The 14031-nt window shown below is 48.5% G+C and overlaps 1 protein-coding gene across 1 annotated transcript; it reads right to left on the bottom strand.

The window, feature by feature from the left end:
- Nucleotides 1-8714: 8714 nt before the first annotated feature.
- On the bottom strand, nt 8715-12714 carry LOC103808214 (moesin-like; the record flags this gene model as incomplete). The annotated part of the gene is made up of 6 exons (XM_009080982.1): nt 8715-8894; nt 9911-10144; nt 10555-10647; nt 11168-11328; nt 11977-12107; nt 12551-12714. Coding segments are annotated over 6 exons (948 nt in total), but the record flags the coding sequence as incomplete, so codon positions are not given.
- Nucleotides 12715-14031: the final 1317 nt, after the last annotated feature.

The following is a 14031-nucleotide window of genomic DNA, read 5'->3' as shown; positions in this document are numbered from 1 at the left end:
CCTGTTCTGGGTCCTGCTCCCTGTCGCCTGTTCCTTGCAAGGACAGCTAGAGACTTAAGTACAGCTGAGAGGGGGAATAAAAACAAAAGAGAAAAAAAGTAGGACATCCTCCTTGGGGGTGGAGAGAGAAGAGGGAGGGAAAGCAGCAGGGAAGGATGGACACGGGGATTGTGCTTGGATCTTGCTGCAGTCCAGCCCATCGGGGCATGGGAATTAGGTGAAGCACAGTAACATGAGCATCACCTCCACATACCAGTCCCCAAACAATGCTCACCTTGTTCTGCCTTACAGACTTTCCTTTTGGGAACCAAAGATAAATCCAGTGTCAGGAGCAATATTCATTGCAATGTCTAGTCATACAAGGGTTTGCAAGCTGAGGGCTGGAAGAGCAGACAGGCAGGAGAGCTGATGGCTGCTGCCTGCAGGAGAGGGGCACACCAGCTCCTACAGCAACAGGGTGAGAGTAGGACTGAGGGATTCTGCTCCTGACATGGTGGCATCCAGCACATCACTGCCTTCCCCAGCACTCCCCCAGCTCCGAAACGTTAACAGTTGCTCACTTCACAAGACAATGGTGACAGACCACCACACTGTGCCCATTTGCTAAACTCTCTGCTGAAAAGTGCCATAAAGGCACAGACAAATACAATTCATTTCACAGTGATACTCCAGGCCAGTAAGCCTTCTGCAGAAAAAAAACCTCTTTCATTTATTCCCAGAAACACCATCACTGGTTCAGTCTACCCTTGTCTCCAGCGTAAATCAATTTGCCCCCAAGGACCCAAAATGTGACAGCAGGGACAGTTTCAGCTCCTGATATCTGTGGAGTTTAAGAACAGCTCTCATCTCAAGAGCCTGAATTGTCCACAGCACCAGTTAAGCAGCTCACCATTTGGTAGGGTGTCTGCTTTAATCAAGTTCTTTTAATGCAGTAACATATTAGTAGCCAGTATGAGCAAAACCCTTTAATATTGGACTCTCTAACCAATCCATACAGGGAAAAGAAACTACAGCATGAGAAGTGGATAGAAAATGCACACATACACAGTGGGTTATAGTTCTGAAGATAACTGGAAAGTTATGTCTTTTCACCCCAAAATGAAAATTTTCCACCCAAAGCTTTCAGGTTGGAAGGAGATGCTTAAGCTTTCTGAAAAAAACATTGAAGACATTAAGGACTAAAAGTATTTTCCACAAGGCAGGATGGGAAACCTATTCCTCAGTCCCATAGTTTCAAAGGCAAGTGTCCGAGCACCCCCCTGATACAGCCCCAGTGGAGAGGAACTCATGGGCAGTGCATAAAGGGTTATTTTATTTCAGGGGAAATCCCATTTCTAAAATCACCTGTTTCCTTCCCTCTGGTCCCTTTGCACCTGGCAGAGCAGCACACAGCACCATTCATGCTCCAGCTGCCCAGGAAGGCAGGCTGGGCAGCCCAGCTCCCACGCCCAGCACACGCAGGGCTCGGCTGGAGGAGCTCGAGCTAATGTGGACTTTGTTTCAGGTCATCACTGACCAAAGCCTCACTCATTCTGCCGAACACAGGCGACACTTCCCAGCTCAATGCGCGACAGGCTTGGCCAGCAGCAGTTACAGCTCTGCGGCACCCTCCTGCCAGCCCCTGCTCATCCTGCTTTCTTTTCTGCTGCAGAATTTACGCCTCAGGTTTGGTTCAGACCAACAGCTCTGAGCACAGGGAGGATGTGACAAACCAGAGTATCACTGGAATTTTAATCCAAAGCAAGTGCTACCCCCAGTTCCAGCCAGCGAGAGCCACCATCTGCTGAGAGCTGGCCACGGCCTGTCCCCGAGCAGCAGGACAGCGGCACAATGCCAGAACAGGGGAGCCAGCCCAGCCGTGCTCAGGATCACTGGGGTTTCTCTACAACTCCACCCCTCAGCACCAGTTAATGCAAAAATTCCCCATTTCGATTCACTTGTAGAACATCCTCTCAAGGCTTCCGCTGCCCAGCCCTGCTTGTAGAGGAGAGCTGGCAGTGAGGCCCGTGGTTTGTTTCAGCTGAATGCAGCTCTGAGCAGTCTCTGCTCTGTGCCCACTCACTCTCTGATCAGCTTTTCCAGATGGCTTGCTCTTTCCTGCAAGCTGCCCTGAATACTTCAGCCTTCAAACCCAAACTCTTGGGCTGTGTCTCACCCCTGAACTTAAAACCGTTCTGTGCAGCCTCTGCAGCCAGAGACTGTGACCGGTTCTGCCCTCGCTGTTCAGGCACTGCAGAGGTGCAGCCCAGTTCTGTCTCAGCATTTCTGTGCAAGGAAAGCAAGGCTTGCTGCGAGGGACGCAAGGAGAGGAGCCACAGCACACACAAACAAACCACAAAGCATCTTATCTCTCTGGCAAACCTTGAGTTGAGAGCTACACTAGATATATGCACAGCAGTTCTCACAGCAAGGACATCTGTGTGTTTGCCTGGCACTGACCCCTCTCCTTGCCAGGGACTCAGAGCACAGCAAGTGACAGGTCAATGTCACCCGATGGAAGAGAGGCCAACACATAGAGGGAAGTCAGATTTGAGCAGGCAGGGAGCATGCAGCAAAGGGAACTACTGTCCCCTGCTGAAGGCAAGAACAACCCCACCGGGGCAGGAGAGAATCAGCCCCTTACTGCACTTGGATAGCCTGTTCTAAGGTCTTCGCAATACTGAGAAAGGGCAGAAGTAAGATCTCCTTTGCCCTCCATTCCCTCTAGCGGCAAGCCTAGAAGTAAATGCAGCCTCTCCAGAGTAAACCAGTATTCATTTCACCTGGGGCACAAAGCTTTGCAAATAACCACCTCTCCCACAAAAACCAAACCAACCAACAAAAACCAACCCAAACCAAACAGCCAACAAAACCAACACAGAGAGAATAACACTGCTTTGAAAAAAGCTCTTGAAATGTTGCTTTATACGTCAGCACATACTTTATGAGCAGGCCAGACACAGCTGCAAAGAATCTCTAGGTCTGTTTCACCCAAGGTTTGGCAGGAGCCAAGTCCCAGCAGTGCCCCCAGGCACATCCCCTCCCCAGGCTCTGGCCAGCAGGTCACTCTGTCCATGCGGCAGCTGTGCCTGCACATCTGGCTCTGTGTTGGCACATGCTCAGAAGGGAGTGCTTTTCTAGCTTGAAATACATTGTCCAATATCTTTTGCACCACACACCAAATAATTTGGCTTCTCTGCCCCCACTCTAGGGATGCAAATGTCCAAAACACTTAAGAGCTGCTGTTAACTCCACCTCATCCCCCATTTCTGCACAGGAAGCAAACACTGCAATCAGTGTTTACTGCCCTGATCCAACCAGAAGTTACACAATAGCGTTGCAGCCCTCTACAGCCAGAAGCACACTCGGACTCCTGAGGTACTAAACCCAGCTCCTCTGGACCAATGTTTCCTGCCACCAAGCAGAGCTACCCTGGCTCAGTCACTGCCCATGCTATTCAGCTGCAGACAGAGGCAAGCCCATGCTGTTCCCACGAGTGAAGTCTCAAGGAGTATAGTCAGAGCATCAGTCACACAGACCCAGGAATAATGAAGCAGCCTTCATTACCTGGGACAGCAAGAACAGCCTACCCCTCCCCTCCTCCTGAACCCATCGGCTCCTAAGTGCTCCTGGAGGGAAGAAGACAGTCAGTCTGCTTGCTCACACAGAACCACAGCACCGAACAAAACTAAAGTTCCCCTTCCTTATTGTCACTATGAAAACCCATCAACCACCTTTACTGTTCCAGAGCAAGCTGCTAGTAAGCACAAACAGGACAAGCTGTGCTGGTTTGGCTTTCTTCAAGCCCAGGTACAGAGTGCAGCTGCTGCCTCAGAAGAGATGCAGTGCACCCAGACCCAGGGCAAACTGCTCACATCAAGTATGCTTCAGTCACAGGGTCCTGACTGCCTCAGAGGCTGGAGCCTCGGGGAGGAAGACTGGAAATGTGCCTCAGTTTCTATACCTCTTAAGCAAGACTGCAATTTTCCCACTCTGACCTTCCTCTAGATGTTCAGTGACCTGAGAATGACAAAAAAAGAAAAGGAGCAAGGACCAGGTTTTCACCCTTGGAAGCAGGGGGGCAGAAAGACAATCATCAGAGATGGGCTAACAGTGCACAGGGAAGCACAACGGATTCACAACAGGCCTCCTGGACAGCAGGCACCACTGGCAAGGCAGCTGCTCCCTGCCTGGGTGAAGGCCATTAAGAAGTCACAGTGCCCCAGCCCAAGACCTTCACTTCCAGATGCTTCTCCTTCAAGCATCCATTCAAGGCTGCTTCAAAGACAGATGAGAGTGCAATACTGCTGCTGATCTCAATGGAAAGTTAATTCCACAGGGTTACTTTGGCTTTTTTTCCTTAGGTAAGTGCACTGCTTAATAAAGCCACATTGTAGAACCTGCCAAAAGACAGTGTTTCTGGTCCCCTGCTCTTCTGAGAACTTTTCATGATCTAGTCTGTCCCTGTCCCACAGACAAAAGCAGCTGGGCCCCAAACACACAGAGGTGTAGCCTAAGCTGGATTTGAAATGCAAATCCAACAGAAGCTATCTGCTCAACCTCGAGGCTACGTAACAATTTCTGACTCTAAACTACGAACTGCCTTAAAACAGACTAGGAGAATAGGGTGGTTTGGATTGGATTTTTTTAACAACATGGTATTGTACAGAAGCAGTTTCAGCTTTTAATGCTTTGCACTTCCATTTCTTCAAGGACAAACTGAATTGAGATACAACTAAATGGAGAACTACAAAGACTACTAAGTTTCTAAGGTACTGTCCATTGAGAAGCAAGAGCAACAGAAACGGCAAGAACCCCCCCTCCGTGAGATCAGCCCTTCCAGACCAGTGCAACCTTCACCTGAAGGCTGCAGCAGCATTGAAGGAGCCAGGCAATTCCTCCAGTGTTCAGGGGTTTTGAATCCTGCAAGGAAGAAAGGAACAAAAAAATACTCACCTACAGAAACTGGATCCAAGCCATGCCTGGTGGGGTCACAGAGGTCTCTATTGCTCCACATGTTTTATTTATAGACAAGTTCAGGTTTCTCCTCCAGCACCAAATCTTGAGCACTAACTTATTCCAATGAAATCTTCACCTTATCCTGCAGTGCATCAAACATGAGGCAGTAGTTCTGAGCAGCTCCTCTTCACACTCAGAAAGCAGCTGCAAACAAAGACCACAGCGTTCATTAGCAGGAAGAAGCTCCTCCACTGCCAGAGCCCATCCTGGGGCAGCAGGAAACAAAGGCAGAGACAGCCAGGGCAAGGCAGCTGCAAAACAGTGCTGAAATCCCCACGGCAGGTGGGGGGGGGGCAGGACAGAGCTAGCAGGGTGTCAGGGCAAGCTGCAGCACCAAGGCCTGGCACTCTCTCCATGCTGACCTGGTGGTGGGTGCACGTGGGGCTAGGCATGGCACAGCAGGTGCTCAGCAGCAGCAGCTACTCCCCCTCCACCTGACCCAGCTATTTGCAAGCTTAACACATACAAACTTACACTGTGTCTCCACAAAGGACTGTGAGTTGCAGTACTGGCTCCAGTCGGACAGCCAAAGGGCTGGGGACAGCCAAAGGGTTGTTTCTCAAGCAGTTGCTTTTCAGGGCACAAGTGAGATCTCCTTAGTCCTGACAGAGCCCCCGAGGTGACCTCTGGGAGCCACAGGCAGAGCTGGGAGACACAGCACTGCACTCAGAGCAAGCCTTAAGTAACCAGCCAGACACAATCTGCTCAGTTTCTCTGAACTTTATTGGCACTTCAGGAAGAACAAGGTATGGATTTTAACAACTCCTCCAAACAGGAAAAAATGCCTTAATATCAAGGTTGTCTCTGCAGATAAGCACATAGACCCATGAATTACTCCACAACCTCAGGGAACTGATGTTTTATCCTAATCCAGTAGAAGACTGGTCAAAACCCTTCCATATAATTTACAGCAACAAAAAATAAAACAAGAAAAAATAAGCCAGGCAAACATTTGATAAAGTACTTCCCTCTCCCCACCCCAAGAGGAGCAGTTATCCAATTAAACTGGAATGTGGAGAGGAAGAACAATTCACTGTATTCCAACAAATAAAAAAAATGTGTCTACAAATCTCACTGTAATACTGAAAGCTTCTTACATTAGTTTACTTGCAAAATATCATTTCTTTACAATACAGTATACATTTCCAAGGGCAGGAGGACCATAAACACATCCTCCACCCCTCGACTAATATTTCCTAATTGTGCATAGCTAGAAGTATTGAAATCAAATATCATTAGATACCACTGGGATATAATACTGGTTAAGAAGAAGGCAGGGCTGAAACAACTATAAGAGTCAGGTGGACTCACTGGCACAAGCCGTTCTATTCCTGTATTGGACCATGTGGAATGAGAACGTTACAAAACCCTATGAACAGAAGTCATGCCAACACCGTAACACAAGAGCTCAGCAGTGTGTGACCCATCAAAGCAGGAAAGGTTTACTGGGTTATTATTTGAACACATATTCCAGGCACCATACATCAGCTTGTTAGAAAACTGTTAAAGTAATAAAGGCTTTTCTCCCCTCAAATGCATCAATAGTTGCCATGGACAAAGCAGAAGAGCTGAGAACCAGCATTAAAGCACCAAAACAGAAGTGTAAAGGTTGTCTGTTCCCCAGTAATGAGACTCACAAGGAGCCAGTGCCAATCACCTGCGGTACAGAAATAAATCAGTTAGACAAATTCAACCGCAATCTTTCCTTCGTGACTTCCAAAGTACTGAGGCATGTGCTTCCAGCCAACGAACAGCTTGCCATGTCCTGTCCCCCTACAGCACGTCCAGGGGGAGAAGGGCTCTCCGTGACACGCCTGGATGCTTAGGAGCAAAGCTCAGTGTGTTGCATCTAACAGAGTTTGGTTGGTTGGTGTTTGTAGGAATCTCCACACAGACTTGTATTGCTTCCAAAAACAAAATAATACAGCACTGGTGAGGTTGTTTCCAGCAACCCAAGGAATTCTTGGGGAAATACTGCAGTTTGTTAACACTATCAGGAATGTTTCTCTTTTGGCACAGTCCCCCTTCACCCTCTCCCACACAGCAGGGAGATGAAAACACTCCTGCATTCAGATGTTTTCCTTCTATCACATGAGCAGTGACGCCATACAAAACAAAGGGAGAATCCACAGAACTGATAAAGGCACAAGATCTGGCATCATGCTAGGCAAGAAAATAAGTCACAGGCTAACCTGGTGACCTCCTATAGGGACAGGCTAATCCAAGGAGGACAAAGCAAAGGAGGACTTCGCTTTAAGTGACATCCATTTTTAAGAGGCCTCTCCTGAAGTTTGACAGTTCCTTTAATGAAGGATCAAGGCAAAATCCAATTCAACCCTGAGCATACATGGCTATTGCCTCCCCAGCAGTGGCAGGGAGGATTCTGGGCAGCTACAGCAAGGACAGCCTGGAAGACAGGAGGTGATGGGCATCGCAACAACTGGTACAAACGGCTCACGGGACCAGTCTCACAACTGCTTGTGTCCCGTTCCTAAGAGAGAGAGCCTCTGTTCTCACAGCTACAAAAGGGCAAAGCATCCATCTGGGGAAGGACAAGCACTTGAGCCAGGACCTGGCAGAATGCTAGCGAGGACTAAGGCAGCAAATTGGACAAGTATCTCAGGATCCTCTCCCCTCAAATGCTGCTTGAAGCCAGGAAGACAGATGCAGTCTTGAACATGACCCAGATCCATGAGTAGTTTTTGGTCCCCAGCTGCTGATCACTTCTTATGATTGCATCTAGTTTAAACTAAAGCTACCTAAGCTACAGTAGATCTATACACAGTCATAAGGCACCAACTACGATGTGCTATAATGGCCTCTCACTGAAAAACCTGGAATCCTGTCACATAATTAGAAAAGTACTAGTTCAGCAAGGGAAAAATATAGCTCCAGGAATTTTTACTCTTTTACATTTCTACCTCCCACTTCAGGTTTTCACTGGCAAAACCAAAAAGGAAGGCAGTGTACTTTAGCTACCTCTGCCTCGCTGGTTACATTCAAGTCAGACAAATGACAGTGAACAAAGCCATTTACCAGAGACAAAACCTCTGGGAAGCAGGGAATTTGAGGCTCTCAACCACATTACATCACTGGAAATATTCCAAAGGCCTCCTCATAATTAGGAAATTCAAAGTTTCATCATTAAACAACAAAAGGTAACACCAGCAGGAACACCACAGAAACTGTTTGGTCTGCTTATGTTTGTAGGACGAAAGCTTTGGTCTTCAGAAACAAAGTCCACATTTTACCCTCCAACCCTTCTTGCTAAGCTCCAGTCTTCCCTTCTCAACTATGTGATTCAGACCCTGCACTAAGTGACAAATACAGACCCTGGCTACTAAGCTTAACCCTGAAGCTTGTGCAGGTTAGTAGGAAGGCACAGTGTCAGACTGTCAGCATTTGACTGTACAAACGCAGCACAGGTATCTGCTGGCTGCCCCACCCAGGAGGAGGACAGCAGCACAGCCACTCAGAGCAATCCCAGACTCAACGCGGTGAGACTTTACCCCCAGCCAAACAATTTCAGATTTGCCCCAATACGTGTTTGCTTTCCCAAGCCACCCCAGGAAGATGTAAATACTATTCTTTCTTCTGTTGCTCAACACCAGCATTTGCCTGAAACTTGGTAAGACCATGGTCGCTCTTCTGTAGTGGTTCCAGCGTAGCACGATTACGAGTGAGTGACGGGAGAGGAGGGGAGGGAGGGGAGAAGAGCACGCAGGGGAGAGCTACATGGACTCGAACTCGTCGATGCGCTGCTTGGTGTTGCCCTGGCGGATCTGACGGAGGGTCTTGTACTTGTCTCGGCCTAGACGCATGTTCTCGGCGTGGATCATGTCGTTTGCCGTCTTCTTGGTCTCATCCCGAGCGTTCGCCAGCTCCGAGGAAAGAGCCTTCAGAGAAGGGGAAACAGACAGCAACAGGTTAACATGTGCCAGACATTCAGGGCTGGACAAGGAGGTTCCTTGTTGATCTTCCTGAAGATTCAATACCCACAGGGACAGGAAACAGACAAGCCCAGGTGTATTCAGTTCTGGGAAACCTGCCCTGGCGGACCCTACTTCAGCAAGAAGTGGGACTAGATGATCTCAGGAAGCCTCTCCAATCTAAACAATTCTGTCATTTTGTGGAAGGTGTTTTTTTTCCCTAACATTTGAAGGTAGAAAACATCAGGAAATCTGTCACCCTATTTATCTTTGTCTAGCACAGCATGACTGTCTCCAATGTATGTACTTCAGAAGAGTAGTTAAGTGGAAGAATCCCTAAAGACAACAGCAGCATCTTGTAGGATTTGAGAAACTACTAGCTTTTCACCAGGAATGAGACTTGGTTGCAGAAGATAAAGCGCACTTCTGTCCCTCTATGTGCAACCACTGCAGCACAACACAGAACACGCAATGCCTGATGCAAGTCAGACAGCACAGCAAAATGCTTAGAAGTCAACACCAGAACACAGGATATTCTTACAAGAAGACAGTGGCAGTACTGCTCTCTCCATGCTGAGCCCTAGTGGGCTACTCCCAGGGTTTTGCACTGCAGCCCAGAAAGGGCAGTTAGAGACAGCTTCTTGACAGGAGCCAGACCAAAGCTCTCGACTCGCTGCAGCCAGGGCTGTGAGCAGCTGCCAGGCGGCTGGCAACACTCCCACAAAGCGCACCGAGCCTGACAGATGCTGCTTTTCGGCACTGCTTCAACATGCTTCCTTACTTCCACTGCAATGCAAGTCAAGTGCCAGGAGACAAGATCTGCCTCTCCACTCAACGGTTAAGCAGCTATCTGGCAAGATCAGGATTATTTCTCTTCCCCACTTCTCCCCTCATTTTTAAAACAGTACTACCTTCCAGCCACAATTAAGGTCGAGGAAAATAGAAGCAGCACGCAGACACACTCCATGCTGCCAACTTCTCACCTTCAAGTGTTTCTGGACCCGCTCGTTCTTCTCCGCCTCAGTGGTGCGCTCCTCCTCGCTGCGGTCCTTGATGGTGGCCTCTGACCGCAGCTCGGCACTGGCCTCCGCCGCGTTCTCATCCTGCTCGTCATCGTGCTCATTCTCAGAGTGCATGGGTTCAGTGACATGAGGGGTGCTCATGGCAGTCTTCAGCTCCTCTTTGGTCTTTTCTAGGTCCTGCTGCACCATCTGTGCCTGCAGTAAGGTATGACACGAGTCAGTCAGCGCAGTCCTGAGTGCTGAGACTTCCCACAGAGACAGCACCTGGTGCTTGCTGCAGGAAGCCCTGCACCTCTGACGGGGTATGTTCCAAATCTACTCAGTCACCATCATTGCAAAACTCTGCTGGGTAACACTTCGGAGACTTGAAGAATGGTTACAACTCATGGAAAATGGCCTACAGGCCTAATTAGTCAAAATATTTCTACATGGAGTCAAAACAAGTCACCCATTTCCACCAAGGAAATGAACGCTGGGTATGGACAACAGCCTCAAGCCTGCAGACATTCGGCCTAGTGTGGAATCTCGTGCAGGAGTTTCAGTCACAACCCAGAACAAAGAGCAATGTCACAAACAGCACTGCTGTTTGCTCAGATCTGCTTTACCTTCTGCTGCCACTGCTGGGCCTCGCTCTCCTTCTTCTGCCTGGCCAGCTCCAGCTGCGTGATCCTGGCTGTGAGCTCTGCCATCTCAGAAGCCTGCAGAGGAAAGGCTTTCAGTGGGGGCAAAGCCCAAAGCGCTCACTAAAGGAAGCATTTAGTCCCAGTCCTGAACAAAAACACTATGTCAAACATCTTTTCAGTAAGAATAAAGCCTTCCTGCTAACTTCAGTTTCACCAAATCTCAGTGATGCAAGGGGAAAGGAAGCTAAGCAAGTTTTGCGTTTCATTGTGCATTGGGCTTTTTTTGGTTGTTGGTTTGTTTTCCTCCTCCTCCAAACAGAGCTGCAGAACTCAATTCTTCGAATCTAAACCAGGGAATGCCATCAGCGAGCTCTACACTCTTCTCCTCATCACATACAAAAAGGGGTAAAAAGCACAACAAATCTACTGTACAAATACACTTGTATTTACACACAATTACACCTGCTTGAGGCTAAAAATTAAAGAACCTATGAATATAGTGCTTCCTCACCACACTCAGCCTGGTTTGCTTCAAGGGCTTAGATGCCTCACCTTTCACTGTTTCCCCTTCTTTACGTTCAGCTTGCCCACTCACCAGCTGTTCCTGGGTCTTCTGTTGGTCATGGGATGCTTTCAATAGAGCCTCCTTTGCCTCTTCTGCTTCCCTGCGCTCCTTAGCCAGTTTCTCTGCTTCCTCCTGTGCTCGTTTTCTCTCCTGTTCTAGCTCCATAGCTCTGCGGGTCTGTTCTTCCAGTTCTGAAAGAATAGGGGAGCACATTTCAGGAGAGATCAAGTAATGAATGGTAGCAGAAGAGGAAAGTGCCCTCATGCCTACCTTCTGGACAAGGATTTTCCTTCAGAGGGACTGGTAGAGGAGAGACAGGAGCAACTGTCCTCTTTCCTCTCCTTCACATTGTTACTGGAGCTGGAAGACTAAGAGCTAGGCCTGTTACAGCCCCAACTGATTTGGGGGAAAGTATCCACTCCAAAGTTACAGCCTTAGTGGCAGTGAATCATCCAGCATTTTGCTTAGGCACACCACACTGACTGTGGCCAAGCAATTAAGACAGCAATCACCCCACAGCACTGGCTGGCAGGACCCCGTACACTTTGCGTCTCCTTCCCCAACAGATATGCTGAGACAAAGCTTCCAGCTGGCACAGGAACAACAAGGTACTCCCACTGCCAGAGAGGCAACTGGGCTGTCACCTTCATGCAGCCTTTTTTCAGCAGCTGCATATGGAGCACTCACATTCAGCTTCAGGAAGCTAAACCAGGGACCTAACACCAGCTAGCACACAATGCTGGAGAGACAAATGGCTCAGAGATGCTCACAGCTGTACTATTTGAACACTTCTCACCCAGACTATGCACCTAAGGAAACACTGGAAGATTTCATATTACCTTGCTGAGCTTTCTTGGTTTGCTCCTCTATTTGCTTGAGTCTCTCCATTAGCTCCTCCTTCTCACGTTCAATCTTCTCCTTCTCCTTTTCTGCCAACTCCCTCTTCTTCTTCTCATTCTCCAGCAGGGCTCTGACGAGAGCAAGTCAGTGTCACTTAAAACTACCTACCACCCAGACCGGAGCACTCCCTAGTAAAGCCCTGAGCTCAAGAGATGTGCACTACAGCACTCAGATGATGAGTTTTACACTAGACATGTCCCTTTTCAGAAGTGTAGAAACAGCTCTGCTGGCATCCATCTCAACGGCACGTTCAGAACAGCAATGTTCTAAGGGAGATCTCCACGTATCAAGATCTGTATGAGTCCCACCAAATGGGCAGACAAATCTTTAACTCCATGAAAGTAATGGTGGGTCACACTTGTGATGAGTGCCACTACCATCAGCCCGGTTAGACCTAGTGGAGCAGAAAGCAATCCCCTCTACTGGCTCAAGCAGATTACAGTGCTGCCAGTCAGTTACCCAGCACATGATGCTACTTGTACAGTGACCTGTCAAGCCCAGAACTCTACCAACCTCTCCATCTGTTTCTGATGCTTCTCTTCCCGAGCCTGTGCTTTCATCTGCTGCACCTCAATGGTATCTGGTTTACGCCTGCGCATGTAGAGCTCGTGGTTCCCCATGCAAAGCGCCAAGATACGCTTGTTAATCCGTAAGCGAGGGGCATAGAATACAAAGTCCTTGGGACAAAAACAGACAGCATTAGACCTGTTCTTTCAGCATAAGTCCTCTGTGTATGCAACATGCTCCAAGACCTAGAACTGCTAGCCAGTGTCTCTTAACTGTGCCTAATTCATTGGTGGTGGCAGCCAGATACTTTGCTTCCAGGAGTGGATTTCAGCTGTGTGCTCAGTGCTCTCACTAGCACTGAGCACACAGCCACTTAATGACACTGCTTCTTTACAAACAGCAGCAGGGCTGGTTTACCAGGCACAGCAAGGCTGTGGCTTCTCCCACCTTTCTTCCCACTGAGTCATCCAATGCAATAGCCTGAGGAGCCACATCAAGTGTAATCATAGAATGATAGAATCATAGAATCAACCTGGTTGGAAGAGACCTCAAAAATCACCGAGTCCAACCCTACTGTGGTCACTAGCCCATGGCACTAAGTGCCACATCCAGCCTCACCTTAAAAACCTCCAGGGACAGGGAATCCACCACCTCCCTGGGCAGCACATTCCAGTGTCTGATCACTCTCTCCATAAAAAAATCTCTTCCTAATATCCAACCTAACCCTCCCCTGGCAGAGCTTGGGTCTGTGTCTTCTTGTCCTCCTGCTGGTTGCCTGGGAGAAGAGACCAACCCCCACCTGACTCCAACCTCCTGTCAGGGAGTTGTAGAAGGTGATAAGGTCTGCCCTGAGCCTCCTCTTCTCCAGGCTGAACAATCCCAACTCCCTTAGCCTCTCCTCATAATGCCTTGTCTTGTGCCAGAAAGGGTATTACACATTACAACCAATGATTAATTAATTAATGCTGTTCTGTTAAAAAGGAGCAACAGCAGCAGGGAAATGCTTCCAAGCAGCAAAAATGACCAGAGGAATAGAAGGTATTGGCTAGCACAGAAAGTAATAGGTCTTAAAGATAAAAGCAACCATGTTCATTATAAATTTACAAGGAAAAAAATAGCCTATACTACAAAATGACCTACAGCTTTCTCTTCAAGTAAGGTAAAAACCTGCAGAAGGCCATCCCACATCCCACCAGAGCCAGCAGGGTGCAAAGGAGGCAACCACCACAAACAGAGGTGCCTCAGATCCCTAACCACATTATCAGAGAATCTGAACAGTCCGAGGACAATCAGAAACCCTAAGCAAAAGAGCTTCTCCCTGCCACTGACTTTAAACAGCTTAAGCTGCTGCTGAACATATTTCTACTTGTCAGTCAGAAACAAACCCTATCTATCTCCACACTGCCATTTCACCTGTTCTGAGCACACTGCTCCGATCAGAGCCCACTGCTGAGGGTAAAAAAGGCAAAGGGGGGCAACGGGGGGCA

This window comes from Acanthisitta chloris, unplaced genomic scaffold, assembly GCF_000695815.1.
Source record: "Acanthisitta chloris isolate BGI_N310 unplaced genomic scaffold, ASM69581v1 scaffold45098, whole genome shotgun sequence".
Classification (NCBI taxonomy): Eukaryota; Metazoa; Chordata; class Aves; order Passeriformes; family Acanthisittidae; genus Acanthisitta; species Acanthisitta chloris.
Note: the sequence above shows the minus strand (reverse complement) of the source record. Positions and strands in the feature narration are given on the sequence as shown.